This window comes from Pseudophryne corroboree, chromosome 1, assembly GCF_028390025.1.
Source record: "Pseudophryne corroboree isolate aPseCor3 chromosome 1, aPseCor3.hap2, whole genome shotgun sequence".
Lineage (NCBI taxonomy): Eukaryota > Metazoa > Chordata > Amphibia > Anura > Myobatrachidae > Pseudophryne > Pseudophryne corroboree.
In genome coordinates this window covers 661,034,353-661,058,349 of record NC_086444.1, presented here as the reverse complement: position 1 = coordinate 661,058,349, position 23,997 = coordinate 661,034,353, and the positions used below count along the sequence as shown (strand labels likewise).

General features: G+C 44.1%; 1 protein-coding gene across 2 annotated transcripts in view; it reads right to left on the bottom strand.

Moving 5' to 3' along the window:
• Positions 1-16,422: 16,422 nt before the first annotated feature.
• ANP32B (acidic nuclear phosphoprotein 32 family member B) overlaps positions 16,423-23,997 on the bottom strand; it is a 133,931-nt gene continuing 126,356 nt past the window's right edge. For both annotated transcript variants that reach the window (XM_063914668.1, XM_063914667.1), the window contains exons 6-7: positions 23,651-23,717; positions 16,423-17,279 (exon numbers count right to left, since the gene is read on the bottom strand). In XM_063914668.1, the coding sequence (XP_063770738.1) occupies positions 17,206-17,279; positions 23,651-23,717 (141 nt within the window). In that variant the 3' untranslated portion in view covers positions 16,423-17,205. The remainder of the gene's footprint in view (positions 17,280-23,650; positions 23,718-23,997) is intronic.

Here is a 23,997-nt window from a genome sequence, read left to right as displayed (position 1 = left end):
GAATCGACCTGATACTTGTGTCCCCCGCCCTCGTCCCTGTGGTCACTGACGTCCACTATGAGGCCCGAGGGGTCTCTGACCACTCCCCTTTGTTAATGACTCTTGCTGTGGAAAGTCAGAGGGGGCACTCTTATTGGAAGCTGCACCCTTCTTGGCTGACTCAGCTGGGTGACTGCAGTGACCTGGAGACTCAGTGGGGGGGTTACTTTAAAGACAATACAGGGTCTGCCCCGGGGACGATGGTTTGGGATTCATTTAAGGCGTTTTTGAGGGGTTCATATATTGGACGCATAGCAGCTCATAAAATATCATCTAGGGAGAGGGAAAAGGCCCTTGAGAGTGACGCCAGAGATCTGGAATCCCAATATTTGATGGATGGTACCCCCACGACGAAAGCACGCTGGCTGGTGGCTCAATCGGCTTGGCTGGCCCACCTGTCTGATAAAAACTCACAATCCCTCCTCTTTAGGGCTACTAATATTTATATGCAGGCTGATAGGACAGGTAGCCTCCTGGCCCGTCTGATACATCAAGATCGTCCTGGGACTACGATCACCCAAATGTCCAACAGTGATGGCTCCCTTGTTGACACCACGCTGGACATTGCGCAGTTATTCCGATCTTATTACACTAAGGTTTATAGCTCACAGTTGACATGCTCTACTCTACATCTCTCATATTATCTGGGGGGTATTCCACTGCCCGCACTCTCCTCTGAGGCCCGTGAGGTACTGGAGGCGCCTTTGACGCTCGCGGAGGTGACTGCGGCTATTGGTGTGTCCCCTAATGGCAAGGCTCCGGGGTGTGACGGAATTCCCTCCGAAGTATCCAAAACTCATATTGATTTTTTCTGGGCCCAGGCTCCATGCCTTATACTTAGATATATTTGCCAATAACGAACTTCCCCCCTCTGTCAGAGGCAGTTATAATAGTGATTCCAAAGCCCGGTAAAGACCCTAGGTCTCCAGACTCCTATAGGCCGATATCTCTGATTCCCACCGATGCTAAGATCCTGGCAAAGATATTGGCACAGTACGGCTTAACACAGTGATCACCTCCCTCATTCACCCGGACCAGACTGGCTTCATGCCAGGGAAGTCCACGTCTATTAACCTACGTAGATTGTATACCATTTTACAACTCCCACATGACTTCCCTTCTGACTCGGCTGTGGTCTCGCTGGACGCGGCCAAAGCCTTTGACAGTATTGAATGGGCTTATTTATGGGAGGTGATGGCTTGTATGGGCTTTGGGCCCAACTTAATCAGATGGACTAAATTACTGTATCAACAACCGAGTGCCAGGATCTTGGTGAATGGCTATGTATCCCCCTCCTTTCAATTGTCCCGTGGTACTAGGCAGGGCTGCCCCCTATCCCCCACAATGTTTGCCTTGGCCATCGAGCCCTTGGCCTGTCTGGTAAGATCGCACCCAGATATTGTGGGAATCTGTACGGGCCCACATGAGGATAGGATAGCACTCTATGCCGACGACATGTTGTTGTTTTTGCAAGATTACACCAGGTCAATGCCCATTCTGCTGCGTGTGATAGAGAGCTTTGGTGCTCACTCGGGTCTTCAAATCAACTGGTCTAAATCATACATTATGCCAGTCATAGGACCCCTCCTACTGTTCCCAAAATCTCCCTGCCATTATGTTGGACAACACAATTTAAATACCTCGGAATTTAAATAACTAACGACCCTTCTGATTTTATCCCTCTGAACCTTGACCCGACCGTGCAGCAGGTTGTGTGCAAATCCAAAACTTGGTGTAAGCTTCCACTGACGGTGTCTGGCAGGGTTAATCTCATTAAAATGATCATACTGCCCAAACTTTTATATATTATTCTCCAGTCCCCTGTATATATCTATCCATTATTCTTTAGGAAATTGAATAGTGTTTTATCCTCACTGATTTTGGCTAACAAACGACCTAGGATACAGTTAAATACTCTCACCAGGCAACGCTCTGATGGCGGCCTGGCTATGCCTAACTTTCAGATGTATTACTACGCTGCTCAGCTGACTCATATTAGTGTATGGGCGCAGGATTCTGGCGTTGACTCTTTACATTGTGAGTTCATTCGCTGCTACTTTCCTCACCTCTCTCCTATGCAGGTACTGCTGAGTGGGAGCATAGCTCGGTTTCTTCCCCCTATTATTTTCCAGGCCTTAAAGATATGGCGGGCCCTGAGGGACCTCTTGGGGTACGACGGCCTGGACCCAGATACCCCCCTTTGGTACTCTGACTGGCTTCCTGAATTGCATGCGATTGAGGGACGGGAGGTATGGGCCCCTAGATCTGTGGTTTCTATTTCCCAACTTTACCTAGATAGTGTACTCAAATCCTTTCAGCAACTGAAAGATGAGTTTGATTTACCCAACTCCTACTTTTTCAGATACCTTCAACTACGTCAAGCCCTCCAGTCCCAATTTGCTGAGTCGCCCCACGAATCCTCCCATTTCCCATCAAGACCTTTGTGACTACATTGGGTCGAGTTAAGATGGTCTCCCTTGCGTATGGATATCTTCTTACCAAACTCCATACGGACCCTTTGACAGGTCTCCGTGGAAAGTGGGAGGAGGATATGGGTCTAATAACTGAGGAGGACTGGGCCCTTGCTCTGGAATATCCTGCTACAGTCACCAAGTCTCTCAGGTATCAACAAATTCAATTCTTCATTCTACATAGAACATATATGACTCCAGTTAGACTGGCCACCTTTGGGACTGGCGGGTCTAGCCTCTGCCCTAAGTGCGGGGTGGATGTGGGAACATTTTGGCATCTAGTGTGGGACTGCCAGAGGCTGCGGGTGTTCTGGTCGGGGGTCAGGTCGATTCTGGAGAGTACAGGAGTGACTGGCGGCTTGCTTACCCCACAATTTTGTATTTTGGGGATGGGATGCTCTACTTCTGTGTCTGATCCGGCGGGTCTATATGCTCGCAATGTATGTGCCTTGGCTAAGGTTTGCATTGCGAGGCTCTGGATGACCCTAGTTAACGACACAATATCCAAGGAAAGATATATATATATGAAACAAAACGCATCAGCCAAATTTGAAAGAGTCTGGTCTCCATGGCTGGAATCTCCCCACTCCCACCTGGTCCCTCAATCATAGTGGGCACTGAAGTGCTATTGTGTCACTGAATTAATGTTTAATGATGTATGTTCAGATGTTTGGCTGCTGAGCTCTGCGTGTTCGCCTAAATACATGCACGACTGAAGAGGTCATGAGTTAGGTGATTCCTCCTTACTGTGCTTCTTTCTATGTTTTTCTTTCTTTCCCTTTTCTTTTCTTGTACTCTTTTTTGGGGTTAGTTTAAGGGTGAAAAACAAAAAAGGTTAATGGGGATTTATATATTAGTTGCGGATCTTGCAAGTCCAAATATTTCGAACAATTGTATATCTTTGCTCATTTCATCAGGGACACAGCTTGTTACTCCACTGCTGTAAACTTATCTCATAGATGAAAATGTGATTTGTTTGATATATGTGATATGCCGTTGATATGCAATTTCTGTAACTTAATCTCCATTCTATTGAATAAAAATAACTTTATTAAAAAAAAAAAAGTATAAACAAGGGTGATAATATTCCAGCACCCTGCTACCATTGCTAAAATAGAATATTATGTGATGATTAATCCCTATGGTTTTACAATGTTTTGACTTTTTGCAGGGTTATTTTTGGTTTATGTAGAACGGCAAATTTATCCATTTTCTGACCAGCTGTTTGTAAAATATTTTTTGGGCTATCATTGACACTATATGGGGTTTAAATATTAGCCTCATAATACTGACAACCTCATGAGCTGGCTAATATATATTAGGAAGTGGCAGGCTATAGTCAATTTATCATTGTAACTATTTGTTAGCTATGCACCCTGGTGAATTTTCATGTACAATAGTACTACTTATACAGTGATTTAAAATTGCAGCATGTATTGACAGTGTGGAACTTACCACCTAACTTTTTGTCTGTTTGCCAGTGATTCACTAATTTTGGTTTAATAAAATAATACCTAGCTCATTAGCGGGCTTTCTGCAGTATTATCTGAGAATCTGTGTAAATATCTATGTGGTTTGTATTTATATTTTAATGGTTTAATAACGGTTATATTTTAATGGTACTTAAGGATATATTTGGCCTTTTATGTATTTGAAGAGTGTCCCCAAAATAGAGTCTTCTTTTCTCCTTTTCTTTATTTAGCTTTCATCCACCCAAATTCTGGTAGCACTTGTTGTTTGAGGAAAACTTCTTTATTCAAGATCGTTTTTCTCCAGTGGTCACTGCTGTGTCAGATCTGTCACAAACTAAAATCCTGAAAATCCATTAATGGAAACCTGCCACCTGAACTTTTCAGAAGACAATTAGTTTTTCTGACACATCAAGGAAGAAACATTTACATTTTCCAACATCGCATAGTCACATCCCCCCTTATATGTGCAATGTATATTCACTGTATTAATGTTCTGTTAAGAGCATGGATAAATAAAATGTTTATCAATACGGGAATATTTTATATATATATATATATATATATATATATATATATATATATACACATACACACACATATATATATATATATATATATATATATATATATATGTGTATCTTATTGCATGACACTGCTGAATGCATCAGAAACACTTCTCCAAAGGTTCTTCAGTTTTGCATAACAAAGCAGCACTTCCTAAGCATGGGCCTTTATATCTATTTATTCATCTATGGAGTTCAACGTGTTGACTTGGCCTTCAAATTCCACAGATCTCACTCTGGTCGAGAATCTCTAGGATGTGCTTGAAAAACAAGTACAATAATGAAGGTTCCACCTTGCAATTTACAGGACTTAAAGGGGAAACGGTACGGGATCCAGACAGGCAGAATCCCAACAGCAAGCGCTGCGTGTTCCCTCACGGGCTCACAGCCCATCTGTCCCGGTGGCAACCTTAGGTCGCCAAACTATTATATTCCCCCTTGGGTGGTGGCGTGGACCACCACGCAAGGGTGAATTTTGGGCTTGTGTCAGTATTCAGACTGCCAACATTTTGCCGGATGTCGGTATTTCGGCATTGGTATCCTGACAGCTGGGATGTTAATCACTATTAAAGGATCTGCTGCTAACATCTTGTTGTCAGATACCACAGGACACCTTGCAACATATTGTAGAATACATGACTTGATGGGTCAGAGCTGTTTGTTGGCATGTTAGCGGGACCTATAAATATTAGGCAAGTGGTTTTAATGTGTGTGTGTATATAATATATATGTATGTATATATAAACACACATACATACATACATACATACATACACACTCACGACCACTGTCATCAGCTTTATGGGTCAGCTTTAAACCAGACCACACCATATTATCTATCTATCTATGGAAATCAAATTTATTAACCCATGGAGGTCTGGATTTGGAGTCACCCTCAAAATGAAAGTGGAAAAACACACTACAGGCTGATCCAACTTTGATGTAATGTCCTTAAAACAAGTCAAAATGAGAATCAGTAGTGTGTGTGGCCTCCTCGTGCCTGTATGACCTCCCTACAACGCCTGGGCATGCTCCCGATGAGGTGGCGGATGGTCTCCTGAGGGATCTCCTCCCAGACCTGGACTAAAGCATCCGCCAACTCCTGGACAGTCTGTGGTGCAACGTGGCATTGGTGGATGGAGCGAGACATGATGTCCCAGATGTGCTCAATTGGATTCAGGTCTGGGGAACGGGTGGGCCAGTCCATAGCATCAATGCCTTCATCTTGCAGGAACAGCTGACACACTCCAGCCACATGAGGTCTAGCATTGTCTTGCATTGTCTTGCATTAGGAGGAACCCAGGGTCAACCGCACCAGCATATGGTCTCACAAGGGGTCTGAGGATCTCATCTCGGTACCTAATGGCAGTCAGGCTACCTCTGGCGAGCACATGGAGGGCTGTACGGCCCCCCCAAAGAAATGCCACTCCACACCATTACTGACCCACTGCCAAACCGGTCATGCTGGAGGATGTTGCAGGCAGCAGAACGTTCTCCTTGGCGTCTCCAGACTCTGTCACGTCTGTCACATGTGCTCAGTGAGAACCTGCTTTCATCTGTGAAGAGCACAGGACGCCAGTGGCGAATTTGCCAATCTTGGTGTTCTCTGGCAAATGCCAAATGTCCTGCACGGTGTTGGGCTGTAAGCACAACCCCCACCTGTGGGCGTCGGGCCCTCATACCACCCTCATGGAGTCTGTTTCTGATCGTTTGAGTAGACACATGCACATTTGTGGCTTGCTGGAGGTCATTTTGCAGGGCTCTAGCAGTGCTCCTCCTGTTCCTCCTGCACAAAGGCGGAGGTAGCGGTCCTGCTGCTAGGTTGTTGCCCTCCTACGGCCTCCTGATGTACTGGCCTGTCTCCTGGTAGCGCCTCCATGCGCTGGACACTACGCTGACAGACACAGCAAACCTTCTTGCCACAGCTCGCATTGATGTGCCATCCTGGATGAGCTGCACTACCTGAGCCACTTGTGTGGGTTGTAGACTCCGTCTCATGCTACCACTAGAGTGAAAGCACCGCCAGCTTTCAAAAGTGACCAAACATCAGCCAGAAAGCATAGGAGCCTGATACACTTAGCCCCCGTCATGGTACAGAACAGGGCCGGACTGGGACTAAAAATAGGCCCTGGCATTTTTGAAGTACACAGGCCCACCTCGGCGACTCCTCCCCTTACTATTCCTGACTCCTCCTACTTCTTAGTCTATGCTCTTACAAATATAATTAATATTATAACATACAAGGGTACATCATTCTCTATTAAAATAGACACAACCAGTGGTTGAAGTGGACATTTTTAAGTGGGGGTATGGAAAAGTGAAGATTGTAATTAAGCGCGCGTCAAAGGCGCGCGCGCTCCGTAAAAGGGGGCGTGGTAACTCAAAAGGGGGTGTGTCCTTCAGTGTAGTTTACCACACCATATACCCCCTATTCAAATTATGCACCACAATAGTAGGACCCCTTATACTATCTAGTACTGGTGCCTCTTTCACATTATACCACAAGGTATGAGCCGAAATTCACATTATAGCACCCGGTATGAACCAAAATTCACATTGCAGCACCCGGTATGAGCCGAAATTCACATTATAGCACACAGAATGAGCCGAAATTCACATTGTAGCACACAGAATGAGCCGAAATTCACATTATAGCACACAGAGTGAGCCAAAATTCACATTATAGCACACGGAATGAGCCGAAATTTGCATTATAGCACACAGAATGAGCTGAAATTCACATTGTAGCACACAGAATGAGCCGAAATTCACATTATGCCACATGGAATGAGACAAAATTCAGGGAGAGTGACAGCAGGGACATAGGGTCAGGGAGAGTGACAGAGGGACAGGGAGAGTGACAGAGGGACATGGAAAGTGACAGCAAGGACATAGGGACAGGGAGAGTGACAGAGGGACAGGGAAAGTGACAGCAGGGACATGGAGAGTGATAGAGGGACAGGGAAAGTGACAGCAGGGACATAGGGACAGGGAGAGTGACAGAGGGACAGGGAAAGTGACAGCAGGGACATAGGGACAGGGAGAGTGACAGAGGGACAGGGAAAGTGACAGCAAGGACATAGGGACAGGGAGAGTGACGGAGGGACAGGGAGAGTGACAGAGGGACAGGGAAAGTGACAGTAAGGACAAAGGGACAGGGAGAGTGATAGAGAGAGGGACAGCAAGGGCATACAGTAGGGACTAGAGAGAGAGAGAGAAAGGCAGCAGGGTAAGATTACCTATTTAGCAGAGGATGCTGTGGTGGATGAGGAGGCTGTGGTCGGTGCGGGGCGGAGGAGGCTGTGGGCCTTTGAAGATGGTGCGGAGAAGAAGGCTGTGGGAGCTTGCGGAGGTGCAGAGAAGGACTGAGCGCACAGGTCTGTCCAGTTTAGCTCCTCACTGTACGCCCATCTAGAGCAAGGCAATCTATATTTTAAAGTCAAACAGAGAACGAGAGAGAGAGGTGAGGACAAGAGAGAGAGAGAGGTGAGGACAAGAGAGAGATAGGTGGGGACAAGAGAGAGAAAGGTGGGGACAAGAGGACGAGAGAGAGAGGGGTGAGGACAAGTAGGAGAGAGGTCAAGGCCTGAGAGAGAGGTGAGGGCATGAGAGAGAGGGAGAGGGGAGTGCAAAAGAGAGGTGGGGACGAGAGAGAGAGAGTGAGAGAGGTGAGGACAGAAGAGCGTAAAAGAGGTGAGGACAGGAGAGACAGAGGTGAGAACGAGAGAGAGCGCGTGAGAGAGGTGTGGACAAAAAAGAGAGAGAGAGGCAAGGACAAGAAAGAGAGGGAGGGAGGTGAGGACAAGAGAGGTGAGGACGAGATAGAGAGAGAAAGGTGATGACAAAAGACAGTGTGAGAAAGGTGCAGACAGAGAGAGAGGTCGGGACTTGAGAGAGAGTGAGGGGTGAGGGCAAGAGAAAGACAGGTGAGGATGAAAGTGAGAGGTGAGGGCAGGAGACAAAGGACGGGAGAGAGAGGTGAGGACAAGAGAGAGGGATGGGGTGAGAGGTGAGGACAGAGAGAGAGAGAGAGAGAGAGAGAGGGTGAGAACAATAGAGAGAGTATGAGAGACAGACAGCCATGGCATGGGTATACCCATACTCACCTTGGTGGGAGACAGCGCTCTCCCTGCAGTGCTGATGCTGCAGCTGGCCATGTGCTGTGGTGCTGCTGTGGCCGGGTTCCAGGACTGCATGGGTGGCGTGTCTCCTCCTCAAGGCCGGGGCTCAGGCAGGCTGTAAACTGGGTGATTGTGGGCGGACGCCGTGCTGCTGCTCCTAGGACTTCTCTCCCCCATAGCCGCTCCCAGAATGCTCTGTGCTATGACGATAGAGAGAGGGGTAAGGCAAAGGGGGGTGAAAACAAGAGATAGAGAATTGAGGGCAAAAGAGGTGGTAAAGCTGAGAGAGAGGTGAGGATAAAAGATAGAGAGAAGTGAGGACTAGAGAGAGGGGGAGTGAGGACAAAAGAAGGAGACGGGGTTAGGACAAAAGAAAAATGTGGATGGGAGAGAGGGGGGAGGAAAAGAGAGAGGGTGAGGACAAAAGAGAGATAGAGAGAGGTGAGGACAAGAGAGGGGGGGGGTGAGAACAAAAGAGGCGAGGACAAGAAAGAGACAGAGAGAGGTAAGGACTAGAGGGAGGGGGAGTGAGGACAAAAGAGAGGTGAGGACAAAAGAAAGCGAGGGGGTGAGGAAAAAAAAGAGGGGGTGAGGACAAAAGAAAGAGAGAGAGGGGGTGTGGACAAAAAAGAGGGGGTGAGGACAAAACAAAGAGTGGGGGTGTGTACAAAAAGAGAGGGGGTGGGGACAAAAGAAAGAGAGGGGGTGTGGACAAAAAATAGAGGGGGTAGGGACAAAAGAAAGAGGGGGTGGGGACAAAAAAGAGAGAGGGATGTGGATGGGAGAGAGGGATGTGGATGGGAAAGAGGGGTGAGGAAAAGAGGAGAAGAGACAGAGAGAGGGTTAGGACAAAAGAGATAGAAGTGAGAACAAGAGAGGGGGGGGTGAGATCAAAAGAGAGAGGTGAGGACAAGAGAGAGGGGGGGTGAGAACAAAAGAGAGAGGTGAGGACAAGAGAGGGTGGGGGTGAGAACAAGAGAGAGAGGTGAGGACAAAAGAGAGAGAGAGAGAGAGAGAGAGAGAAAGAGAAAGAGAGAGGGGTTGGGGGGGGGGGGGTGAGGACAGAGAGATAGAGAGGGGGAGGAATCAGCCAGAGCATGTATACACTCGCACTCACCTTGGCCAGGGGACAGCACTCTCCCTGCAGTGCTGATGCTGTAGCTGGCCATGTGTGTGCTGCTGCTGGGGCCGGGATCTGCATGGTGGCGGGACTCCTCCTCAGGGGCTCAGGCAGGCAGCAGACATGGTCCTTGCGTGTAGTACACGCCATGCTGGGACGGCTGCTGCTGCTGCTCCCCGGCCTTTTCCCATCACCGCGGCTGCTCCCAGAATGCTGCGCGCGATGACGTCGCACCCCCATCAGCATTCTGGGAAGGTGGGACGAGAGCGGAGAGGACTTTTCCGCAGAGCACAGCGGCCGCAGCGAGGAGGTGGGAGTGTCAAGAGGGAGGGGTTGCAGCTGCCAGACCGGCCCACCTGGCCATCGGCCCTTCTGGCATGTGCCAGAAGTGCCAGATGGCCAGTCCGGCCCTGGTACAGAATATAGGGATAGAAATATGTGTGAGATACACGGAATAGGAACCACACAGCAGCTATTGGCACACACAGTCACATGTACAATGCAGAAATTATTACTAACAATAAAACTGCACTGGACTAGCAATACTAAGCAAAGCTAAGTATGTATACAGAAAAAACAATACACAGTAAATACTGGATGTATATCACAGGATACTTGTATTAAATATCCCTATAGTTATGCACTTTTTCTTAACTAACACTGTCTAAACGACAAGTAGAATACTCAAGTGTCCTGTAAATGCACAGCGCTGATGATGCAGGCGGCTTTACAGAGGAGACAGCGCCCAGCAGTCCCAGAATCAGCGCAGCTGTGTAATGGCGCGCAAACACTGACAGGGAGTGAGGGAGAGAGAGATACAGCTTCAGGGCGGGAACATCTGCTGTAGATGGCGCTTGGGGCTGGGGGGGGGGGGGAATACATGTCAGAGCCTTATCCCCTCTGCTGGACTTCACCACCGGGTACTATGGAGCCTGTACTAAGCGGATTTTAGTAAATCTGACCTGTGCTCCTTTCCCTGGTGGATATAGTGGGGTCCCTGCATGGCCAGTGTCCACGCCGGCAGCGCAGGCCACGATTTCAGCGGGTCCCATCTGGGGGACCTTCTTACCTCCTCCCTATTGTGCGGCCACGCGATCCATGACAGCAGCGGCGGTATGTGTGCCTCATGAGACTGGAGCACCTCCGTTGTAAGTACCCAGCAACCAGGGCGCGGGAGTATACAGCGCTGCTGGGGGGGGGGGGGGTAGGGGGTGATGGAGTCACAGCACGATATGTCAGCATGGCATATAGCAACTAGTGTCTGTGCTGCGGCCCTTGAAGTCTTCTTTCTTGTCAGAAAAGCTCTTTTCAGGGCTGCCTAGCACAGCCCTCCCTGTTAGCTGCCTGTACTGCAGGCACCAACTTACAAACTGAGCTCCAGTGCCTGGAGGTGGTGATATAGAGGAGGCGGTGCAGTGCATCCTGGGAACAGTCAAAGCTTTAGCCTGTTGGTGCCTCGAAGCAAGATCCAACTCTACACCCCAATGTTATTCCCTGTGAAATTCCAGTGTACCCCGCTGCAGAAATTATATATCTAACAGCTACACAGTGTATTTGTACATAGCCGACTGTCGCCGTTTATGTAAATTTTTATTAGAAACATATATGCTACATAACAATAAATATTAATTTATAGCATACATATATTTCTAATTGTGGTGTTTTCTCCATATCAGACTCTATGATAAAAACTCCTATTTTATACCGACACTACCAAACACTTTTTTTTCCTCTTAGCAGCCATGGTGTGGCTGTGGCCAGCACTGATCAGGCGGCCCAAGACACCCCCCCACTCACACCTGCTCGGCTTCCTACTAGCCTCCTAGCTCATCCTGCCCCAGGCTGTGGAGCTGCACCAATACAGCCAATGGAGAGGAGGCGGCAGCGGGGTCCATCCCCGAGCTGAGGACCGACCTACAGGCACCTTTCCGGGAAAACCTGGCCCAGGCAGCGTTGATGACCTGCCCCAGGATAATAACTTCTACTATCTGGGCGTAATTTTGCATGAGTACCTGATGAGCCGGGAAGTGACTGCTACCAGGTGAGTGCTCGCCAAACTTCAGTGCCGTAACTAGACATTTTAGCAATGTGTGCAAGAAACAAAATCGCCCCCCCCCCCCATAATTAATTAAAATAGGGCCAGTGTGTCTAAAATATAAGGGCATGGCTTCGTGGGGAAGGGGCGTGGCCACAAAATAATACCAATTCATATTACACTGCATAGTAGCGCCAATTACAAACAGGTGGCAGGCAGAGCTCCCTTTTACACAGTACGGCAGGTAGAACCCCGTTTTACACGTTACGGCAGGCAGAGCTCCCTTTTACACGTTACGGCAGGCAGAGCTCGCTTTTATACATTATGGCAGGCAGAGTCCTCCTTTACAAATTACGGCAGGCAGAGCTCCCTTTTACACATTACGGCAGGTAGAGTCCCCCTTTTACATGTTATGGCAGGTAGAACCCCGTTTTACACGTTACGGCAGGCAGAGCTCCCTTTTACACGTTACGGCAGGCAGAGCTCGCTTTTATACATTATGGCAGGCAGAGTCCTCCTTTACAAATTACGGCAGGCAGAGCTTCCTTTTACACATTACGGCAGGCAGAGTCCCCTTTTACACATTACAGCAGGCAGAGTCCCCTTTTACACATTACAGCAGGTAGTCACGATAGAAAGAGGGAGAGATAGTGTTGGGAGAAAGAAAGAAAGAAAGGTGGCAGATAGAAAGAGAGTGGTGGGCAGGTAGAAAGAGAGTGGTGGGAGGGGTAGATGATGGCTGGAGTGCAGGCAGCCATGGCGGCGGTGGGGGGAGGGGGGTTATCCCTATGCTGGTGACGGCTGTAGCACACTACGGAATCAGAGCTGCTGCCACTCCGTCCTCCCGGCATCCCATGGAGAATACAGATGCTTACTACTGCCAGGAGGTGATGCCAGGTTCCCTCTTAGATGAGCGACACTTAAATCAAATAGTCTGGCAGTCAGGGTAAGCTGGACGAGAGGGGTGGAGCACACAGGGACCACAGTCTGTCTGCCCAATGATGTCTGCTGTAATGTGCACACTCCTTTACTGTACCCATCTCATTTCCGTCACTACTCTCATTATGTGACTATCTGGTCTATTTACTAAGCTTTGGATGGAGATAAAGTCGATGGAGGTAAAGTACCAGCCAATTGGCTCCTAACTGTCGTGCCAAGGGCTGTGCTTGAAAGGAGCCGATTGGCTGGTACTTTATCGCTGTCCACCTTATCTCCATCCAAGGCTTAGTAACCAGACCCCTGTATTGATTTCTCCTTCCTCAACACCAGCCAATTTGTTTTTACTTCCTCTTTAGCTACCTCATTCCCCATCTAGTCCCATTTTACCTGACTACAACTCTCCTCTCATTACAATCACCCTCTTTACCGCACTCTATCCCTTCTTCATTTTCTCTCCCTCTTTAACAGCATCAGTAGTTTTAGCATCTCTCCATGTACTTGCCTCATTGTTTCTTTCTTCAACTTTCTTCCCTCCATCAGTGATAGTGAAATAGCAGCTCACCTCACACAGACAGTATTGCCCACTTCAGCCCAAGAATGGATACCACAGAGTTCAGTAATGGGTTCCAGAGCCGGCTGATGACGGAGGGTGGACAGCGCCGGTTCTACAGCCCTATAGAGCCCCCTTAAAAAAAATATATCCTGTTTTTTGTGTGTCGTACATAAAAATACACCTTACCTATATGGTGGTTTCTCTGCAACGGGGAACCTTTGAAGAAACTGATCCTCCATGGGAAGACTGTGTCTTCAGTCACTATTCATGCAGGAGATCACCTGATCTGGAAGATGCCTGTTTGTGTAGGAATATAACCAATGTCATCCTCATAAAACAGAGGTTCAACCAGACTCGTACCCTCTGTGTCAACACCTGCCCCGTGTCCCCAGTCTCCTGCCCCTCCAGCCTCTTGCCCAGCCTTTTCAGTCTTCTGTCTTTCCTGCTACTACCCTGTCACTCATCTCCAGCTTCCTGTAACTGCATTCTCATGTCCCCATGTAACTGCAGCCATCCTGTCCCCATGTAAATGCACCCCGTCTCCTGTCCCCATGTAAATGCACCACTCTGTCCCCTGTGAGACCCCTCCAACTTACATCTGTCTCGGACAGCCTGATTGCTACTGTGCTGGGGTGGGCTGCAGCTGGGCAATGGAGCCGAGATGGCTGGGGTATGCTGGCAGGTCCTCCTTGCTCCGTACAGAGGAGCTGAAGCAGTCTGTGGCGGGAAATGCTGGTGGGTCCTCCCTGCTACGGAGTCCGTACAGTGGAGCTGAGGCGCCTGCTGCTGCAGTATGCTGGCGGGTCCTCCGTTCTCCTCGCTCCGTACAGCAGAGCTGAGGCAGTCTGTGGCGGGGAAAATGCTGGCACAGGCAGGACCTCCCGATTCCGATGCTCCGAGGTGGACTTCGGCCAGCTGGCCCTCCGCGCTCCAGCAACTTAGTGCTTGACATCATGGCGCCACAGCGCAGTGCTTCTCTGCGAGGGGAGCCTGCAATTTCAGCAATGTCACTCAGAAGGTACTGATCTGCTAAACAGGGCAGTGATAGTGCTCTCCCCAGGGCTCTGCGCTGTGTACGAGGCACCACTTGCACACACCTAGTTACAGCCCTACCACCCTTCCCAGTGCCAGTCCCCCCATAGTAGCCTGGCACACTAGCAAGGGCACCGTCCTTACTGACTCCATGGTGCGGGGTCACTACTTGTCCATGGGCTGCTCTGTGTGATCTACTACTGTGGGAATTATGTATAAGAGGCACTACTACTGTGGGCATTGTGTTTAAGGGGCACTACTGTGTGGTGTAACATATGTAAGAGGCACTATTGTGTGTCATAATGTGAATAAGGGACACTATTATGTCTGCCCTTGTTCTCTTAGGACATGCCCCTATCCCAGCGTGCCCAGTGCAACTGTTAGATATCCATTTACATTATATCTCCACTTTGACTACTGTATGTGTGTATATATTACAAATATAAATATAAATATATATATATATATATATATATATATATATATAGGATTGTAATGGTTAGCATAACTGCCTCACAGCACTGCGGTAATGGGTTCGATTCCCACCATGGCGCTAACTGTGTGGAGTTTGTATATTCTCTCCGTACTTGTGTGGGTTTCCTCCCACAATCCAAAAATATACTGGTAGGTTAATTGGCTCCCAACAAAATGAACCCTAGTGTGAATGTGTGTGTACATGTGTTAGGGAATATAGGTTGTAAGCTCCACTGGAGCAGGGACTGATGTGAATGGCCAAATATTCTCTGTAAAGCGCTGCGGAATATGTGTGCGCTATATACATAACTGGTAATAAATAATCAGAATTTTTGTCTGTCTGTTCATTCTGGCATCATGCAAAAACTACTAGATGCACTTTGATTACATTTTCACTATTGTATAGCTTAGTCACCAAGAAAGAAACTGGGGTATGTATGATCTCTATGAGACATCAGGAAGGGGAGCAATAAAAGAAAAACCAGACACTTGAAACTTGGCGCATTGAAAGTTGGTGTTCCAATCATGCTTGTGCGGAACTAGACTCCGCCCAAGTTATGCAACGGAACCAGACAACCACATAACTGACAAGTTTTCCTCAAAAACCACTCAGCAATTGTCATTTTTTTAGTGAATTAGGTGAAGAAAAAAAATTAGTTTTTTTTCCCCCAAACATCTGAAATATTGCGACTTTCGTTTAACAATGAGGAGAGCCTCCAGGTACACAGAGGGGGTGGTTAATTTACACTTCCAACAGCTGCTATTGTCTGCATCCGCTGGGTGCGGGGATCCTTCCATGCTGATCAGAAGCACGGCAAACACTGGGGAAGGGTGCAGGGAAGGAGGGGGCCCTTCCGGTCCCCCTGAGAGCTGCAGTAGTGGGAAGTGTCTCTTTCCTGTAGCTGCAAACACTCTCTATTTGACTGGTCACATCCTGTTCGACCAGGTCAGATAAAACACTTGCTGGTGTGGTCACAAGTGACTGCTCTGCAGAGGAACCTAATTGAGGCAGCGATTCTAATGGGATGTAGTACAGGCGAGACTGCTTATACCACATATACCTCTTATCGCCAACAATTTTCAATTCAAGCACAGATCTTAGGACCAGCTGCTTCTCCCTTTGGCTGCTTGCTCACAAGTTAGTAGCCCCAAGCATCTACATAATATATATTAAATATATACTGTAAAAAAAAATGTGCCATGCATTCAAGAAACACTTTTTTTATGACCATTTTGGTATTCTATTATGAACAGTATTTACCACAGCTGTGAATATGTGCTCTGTTCTAGGAATGTATGGCCCGTGAAAGCCAGCATATGTGCTGGATATCTATCTTTGAATAGTCAGCATGCCTGCTTCCAAAAAATAATCTGGACCTCCAAAACTACAAAATACTTGATAGGATAGTACTGTGAGGGTAGAGAAGGATATATTGACAGCGAGGAATTTAAAAGGTAAACTGCATGAAATTGAGAAAAATCTGTTTCTACTGTTTTGACTTGCACTTACAATGTTTTATTTGAAAATGTAAGTCAACAATTGTTAAAAATAAATGGAAGTATATAAAACAAAATCAACAAAAAACAGCACATTACAACTACATGATTAAGAGTAATTTACTTCTCATTCAGAAATGTAAACATACAACTAGGGTTTACCAAATAGTAACATGTTTATTTCACTCATGTTCTTAAAAATAGTTCATCTGTAGTTGTCGCAAAAACATCCTACTGTAAAAAAATATTGAACTGTTAGGAAAGAAAAAAAAAACAAAAAAAACAAAGCATGAAAAACAGACCCAAAAATGTTAAGATTTTATTTACAAAGTTTTTTTTCCCTCTTTTTGTTGTTGTACAGAAAGTAAAAATGGTGCTCCAACATCTATTTATTTAATAGGTAGCCATTGACAATCATGACTCACCAAATCAGACCCTCACTGTTCTATTTCATCAACCCTTAAGAACCCCAACATAATAGTAAAAGCATTGACCCAGTTTATTTCGCTGAAATATTTATATAGATGTGTGTATATACTTAACAGTATGTGTATATATATATATATATATATATATATATATATACACACGCACATACAATGTATAACACACAAATATATGTTTAATTTTGTATATATATGGTTGTTTTTTTTTGCCTTTTTGAGACTTAATTATAAACCATGATGTAATAAGCTTCCAGTAGGGTTTATTGGCTGTGTAGGAATGTCACAGTAACGACTCTTTGGCTCTTTTTGGGTGTTCAGGGATAGGGCTTGTTTTAATTGTTACAATTCATTTGCAGCCTGCTTTTCAGTAATCCATGGATGGGGCCAGTTCAACCAATACTGTATAATCCAATAAGGTCCTTTTTCATTTCTGTTTTATCACTTTAATCATCCTCTTCATCGCCTTCGTCATCTGTTTCTCTCTTCCTCTTCTCTCCTTTTCCAGTTTCTTCTTCTTCTGCAACACAGGTCAGGTAAAGAAATAAGTTGGCATCACAATAAAAATATGTAGTGATTTTATTATAAGTCATGACACACACAGTCATGTATATGTGTTTTTAAGGTTTATTTACAAAAGACCTGAATCTTTTCACACCCTAAGCTTCATCTACTATCTGTACTTTGGATTTTAAATAAATGAAGAATAATTTAGCAAGATGCTGTCAGCAATAAGACAGGATATATTGTGACGGTCGGCAATTAAACTGTTGACAAGCATTATGGAACGGTAGGCACCACAATGTCGGAATTACCATCATGTTTGCAGGCATACTGATGGCATGCATAAAATACCTAAAGTATTATATACTGTCACTATATGTTGCATAGAAGTGTAATCTCTTAGATGTGAGAAATTGAGCTACTATATGTTCACTACACATAGTGTGCACTATTTTGTAAATGGCCTATTTTACAATACAGATTCTTTGCCAATTAATGTAATAATCACATGTTCAGTTAGTAGATGTAGAATCTGCTTGGGATTTAAAAATAAAACAGTCTGCTTTAAAATGTAGTTTTATTTTCAGGACACTATTCAAAAATGTAGCATTTGTGAAATGGAAAAATTAGAATCAATTATTGTTCACATGAGATAGATCAGAGGTTCTCAAACTCGGTCCTCGGGAGCCCACACAGTGCATGTTTTGCAGGTAACCCAGCAGGTGCACAGGTGTATTAATTACTCACTGACACATTTTAAAAGGTGGAGCTAATTTTTTCACTTGCGATTCTGTGAGGAGACCTGCAAAACATGCACTGTGTGGGCTCCCAAGGACCGAGTTTGAGAACCTCTGAGATAGATAGATAGATAGATAGATAGATAGATAGACTCACATGGATTGATGTCACTTTTTATAATCTTGTTTCCTGCACCATTGGTTCTGTGGCTTATTACTTTGAATTATAACTTTCCATGTTGCAATATTATCATACCTGCATCTGTATGTTAAACAGACTTTACATGCTGTACCATCGGTTTTATAGTGTTTGTATCTCTACCAATTGATCCTAGCAATCTGATTCTGATTTAGAAATATTTGTTTATGCTTCCTAGTTGGTACACCTTATTACTGGCCAAGCCAGCCCTTACATTCCCAAGTAACCCATGTGGTCAGTATTTGACATGATGTATCAGTATTATATCAGTATATGATGCTTGCTCCTTTCAGTATTGCTTACATTATTGTGGTCTATTGGTTCTGTGGTGATGGCCACTTAATTACATACACGTCCCTGGACAGGGCGCATGTAAAAGCATGATTTTGCCTTTTGTGCATTGTGTTTCAGTGACATCAGGGACCAGGAGTGAGGTGTGGATGGTGGTTACTTGTCACTAGGGTATTTTTCTATTTATTAAAAGGCAAGTGTTTTTTCTATTTTTGTTCCTGAAGAAAGTCCATTAAGCAATGAAATGTTGAAATATGGACATTGCGCAGTTGTGGTTCTTCTAGTTAATGATAGAGAGTGCCACCTCTTTGTATATTCGTATCTATATATTTATGCAGAAATCTGGTTACGGTCATCTCCCAATAGGACTCAAAGTGCTTTACATTTGCATTTACAGCAATGCCAATCAGAGGTAGGACATTTTAATTTTCAACAATAAAAAAAAAAAAGTTACTTAATTTCTTTTGGCGGTTTATTTTTTATGTCATGTCAGATTTTGGAAAAGGCATTTCAGTGGGATAGGTATGATCAGGGAGGGACTAGGGGGGCATGGATTTTAGGGGGCACTGAGGACTTACAGAGGAGCAAGGTTGTTTTTGGTTTTTTTGTTGTTGTTTTTTTTTTTACTGGCAGTGCTATGCTGCTCCAGTGAGACAGCAGACGGCTCCCGGGGCATTGTCTCTGACCCACCTGTCTGCCCGCAGCTGAGGGTGAGCTCCAGTACCCGGGATCTCTGCTATGCCGGCTACTGTCTTAAACTCTCTTCTTTGCCATGCAGTGCTGTGTTTTTCAGCAGGCTATGATCCCAGCTGCTTGCCCAGCACCAACCGATAACAAGCTGCGGGCTACACACCATTGAGAGGACACGCTGCCCCAGGCTTTTGCTTTTTAACGGGTGCAGTCACTGATGTTACACAAATCAAAAGCTCACTTTTGCTAGCTAGCCACTTGACAATGGAAACTAAGAGCCTGGACAACCTCCAACTCTCACTACAGCAGCTTTGTGGTGAGTTTAAAGACAGACTTTATTATCGGCACTGTGCTCCCAGTTAGCATGAACAACCTCAGCTTTGCCTCCTAGATAGAGGAATTATGTAGTGTAGTGATGTAGTGTCAACAACAAAATACAGGTACCCCCCCTCTCTTGCGCCCCTTTAATTAGTGAGTAATATAAGTATATCAGCTCTACTTATCTTGAAGCAGAGGATTTCTCCGTATCCCGCTATCTCCTGGATTTAATTTGCACTTCAATAATGGTCAAATGTATCTCCAGTGACGTTTACATGCAAAGAAAGAATTAAAACACCATCTAGTGCAATAAATTCATAAAATTTTTTTTTTAAATTCTACAGTAAAATTTTTTTTCACTTTAAATATAATGAATCTCAGTCCAATGAATAGATAAAAAGTCTCTTTTTTAATATTAAAAATTGCAATCCAATTCCAGCAATCTTCATCACAAGAAGAAAAGATATAAAATCATTTCACATCTCAGACTTATGAGGGTGGCCTCCTACCAGATTTTGGGATTTCAAAGTGCACGTATGGAAGCTGTGTAGATGTATATATCCCCAAGGATGCTGGCTCCAATCGTGGATACTTTGTCCTCTCCTCGTCTGGTCAGTCCGCCACCGATCTCCTCTGTTAGCCAACGCGTTTCGATCGGATGATCTTTCTCAAGGCATATTCCAAATGATCCATCTTCCCTAATATTTATACCCATATGGATTGATATCCCTAATTACTGGGAGGAGCCACTCTCATTTACAATTCAAATCCATTTATATACATTTTATCCATATAAATTCCTAATCTAACATCTGTATGCTGCTCTATAACACATATTCTAACACATTCAATGAAGATAAGCTACATAAGAACCGCATTTCATAGTTAGACTACTTCCGGTATCCGAGATTTTTTAAGTTTATAGTTTTTTAACTATGAAATGCGGTTCTTATGTAGCTTATCTTCATTGAATTTGTTAGGATATGTGTTATAGAGCAGCATACAGATGTTAGATTAGGAATTTATATGGATAAAATGTATATAAATGGATTTGAATTGTAAATGAGAGTGGCTCCTCCCAGTAATTAGGGATATCAATCCATATGGGTATAAATATTAGGGAAGATGGATCATTTGGAATATGCCTTGAGAAAGATCATCCGATCGAAACGCGTTGGCTAACAGAGGAGATCGGTGGCGGACTGACCAGACGAGGAGAGGACAAAGTATCCACGATTGGAGCCAGCATCCTTGGGGATATATACATCTACACAGCTTCCATACGTGCACTTTGAAATCCCAAAATCTGGTAGGAGGCCACCCTCATAAGTCTGAGATGTGAAATGATTTTATATCTTTTCTTCTTGTGATGAAGATTGCTGGAAATAGATTGCAATTTTTAATATTAAAAAAGAGACTTTTTATCTATTCATTGGACTGAGATTCATTATATTTAAAGTGAAAATTTTTTTTACTGTAGAATTTAAAAAAAAAAGTTTTATGAATTTATTGCACTAGATGGTGTTTTAATTCTTTCTTTGCATGTAAACGTCACTGGAGATACATTTGACCATTATTGAAGTGCAAATTAAATCCAGGAGATAGCGGGATACGAAGAAATCCTCTGCTTCAAGATAAGTAGAGCTGACATACTTATATTACTCACTAATTAAAGGGGCGCAAGAGAGGTGGGGTACCTGTATTTTGTTGTTGGTTTAGAGTGTTCATTGGGGTGAGGGTAACACCCTTCTCAGGTTCCCATTCTTCTGCTGCCCATATGCGCATTTTCATGCAGGTGTAGAAATTGTTGTTTTTTTCTAGTGATGTAGTGTACCTTATAGGGTATGTAGTGTAGTAATGTATTGCAGTATATAGTAGTGCACTGATGTGGTGAAGTATATAAGGGGATGTAGTGTAGTGATGTAGTGTAGCATATAGGACATGGAGTGTAGTGATGTAGTTCAGCGTGTAGGGCATGTAGTATAGTGATGTAGTGCAGTGGATAGGGGAATGTAGTGCAGTGATGAAGTGTTATGATATAGTGCAGTTTATGGGTACACACAGAGGAGCATGTAGTTGAACACGCTACTGGTGGGGCTTGTGACGCATAGGACATTTCAGGCGCACAGGGGAACATTTACATAACTTATTGCCTTGCCCCGGGTGTTGAAAATCCTAGTTTCGGCCCTGCTGTTAGTCACAACTCCAAATATGCTTGATTAAGAAGTGAAGACATTTTGGACATCACATATAAACAAAGCTGTAAATAAGACGGTTTTATATGTGCAATCACCAAGGGTGACTACTATCGCACCCAACAAGATGAGGGGGGGTTTGTTCTCTCTCAGCCAGGGCACTAAAAATGCGTAGTTATACCTCTGCCTCCAAGGTCTGCCTGATTTTGGGGTTTTCATTGTGCCATGTCTACCAAACAATAACAATGGTCATTTTGGGTGTATTGATGAAAGTAAAGGAGTAGGAGACATGAAAGCAATATATTTTTAAAAGATTAGAGCTTATGATTACAACTTAAATTTTCAGTAAGCATATTGGAAAAAAAAGGTTTTGCTATGGTGGCCATTTAAAATACAAAGAAGGTAGTTAGATTTATGTTGGAATTAAAGAAAATGTTTTTTTAATTAGGACTCAACGTAATAAAGAAACCAAAGGAAAAAAAAACCTTCCAAGTACTAAGTCAGTTCCAGTATAAGGTGTGAGGAGGATCATATTTCTAGATAAATGTGCTATAATTATACATGGCAGCAAAGAGAATCTCTTAACACTATTTAAAAATGTTAGAACAGCTGAGTCCACGCATTTGTGCAGGTTACGTACAATACTAGCTCAGTGGACCTTGGAGTATTACATTCTCTATTATGTCATCTTTACTACATGAAGTGATATAGTGCTCTTTCTGCATAATAAATTGTATAGCCTAGAGTGCAAGAATAAATGGTAAGAATTGTAGAAAAAGGAAGAAATCAATTATCCAGTTGATTAATACTCAAAAATAGGAATATGCCCAGGGACAAGTCTATGAAACCCAAGATAGCTCTTTGTAAACTGGGAATAGTTGGATAATGAAATCTAAACATATACAGGTTGAGTATCCCATATCCAAATATTCCAAAATACGGAATATTCCGAAATACGGACTTTTTTGAGTGAGAGTATTATGCATGAATAGCAGCAGTGGTTGACTTAATTGTGAAACAATATGTTATGATATTACAGATGTGTAAGAGCATCAGAAAAGCTGGCCATATACATGCACTCAACTTAATGGACTATACACAATTAAAAAGGTGTATCAACTGTATTTTGTAAAAAACTTTTACGAATTACTACATTTATTTTATAACAGTCCCATAGTATATGCACCAAGAAATGTTGGCATAGAATTTTTTTTTAAAAATTACAAAATTCTTTTACGACTGATTATTATAAATAGTGACAGGGCAACATTTTAACACATTACTGAAATACACAGTCATAAGACATCCTACCAAAACACAACGTAGTCATTTATGTAGATGGCAACCAAACTTAGCATACTGCCCACATAAGGAATTCAAATGTATTATTTATTTTATTAACAGTTTCTTATATAGCGCAGCATATTCCGTTGCTCTTTACAATTGACAGTGATATGGCAATTATTTTGGCTCTTGGCATGAAGGCTCTGTCATTGCTAATAATGCTGGTCAAACACTATAACCACTGGATCAAAACAAACCAATCTGGGACCAATCTAGCCATACGTTTGGAAAGCAAATGGCAATTGCTTGTAATGAGTGGTATTGAATAGTATTATTGGATGTCATGGAAATGGACTGCACTTACAACCCTCCTTTTTAGGGGTTGGCGGATGACCCAGCATACTGTAAATACTAGCTGAATAAAACCCATCCATAACCCAAGGTTCCCTATTAATAAATTAATTTTAGCTGTACTGCATTATTTAGGATGAGGACATACAGTGCTCAATGGTTAATTTTGACCAAATTGCTTACCGAAAATGGGATTAGGAGGTTTTTGTTTTTAGTCTAAATTTAGGTGAGTGTTCTTTCAAAATAGTATGTGCACTGTACATTGGATTTTTTGTGGGACAAGCAATTTATAAGTATAGGCCCATTTATGAATCAAACAAACCTTCATCTTCCTCTTCATCGTCATCCTCTTCTTCATCTACTTCTCCATCGTGTCCAAAATCTTCTTCCTAAATTAGTTAAAAAGAGCCAATTATAAACCAACCTTGTTGGCAATAGAACATCATAATCTTTCCAGCTATTATGCTAAAAGGGGCAAATACCGTGATGCTGGTTGCAAGTGAATGTTAAATGACTCAGCCAAACCTTACTGCTTTTGTGATTTTATTATATCACCACTTCTAGTTGCATTTAATACAACAGGCTTGATTCAGAGGTGGATAGAATGCTGATGTTTGTGATGAGCAATTTTTCTTTTAGATAGCGCATGTCCCATTGCGCACGCGTGGC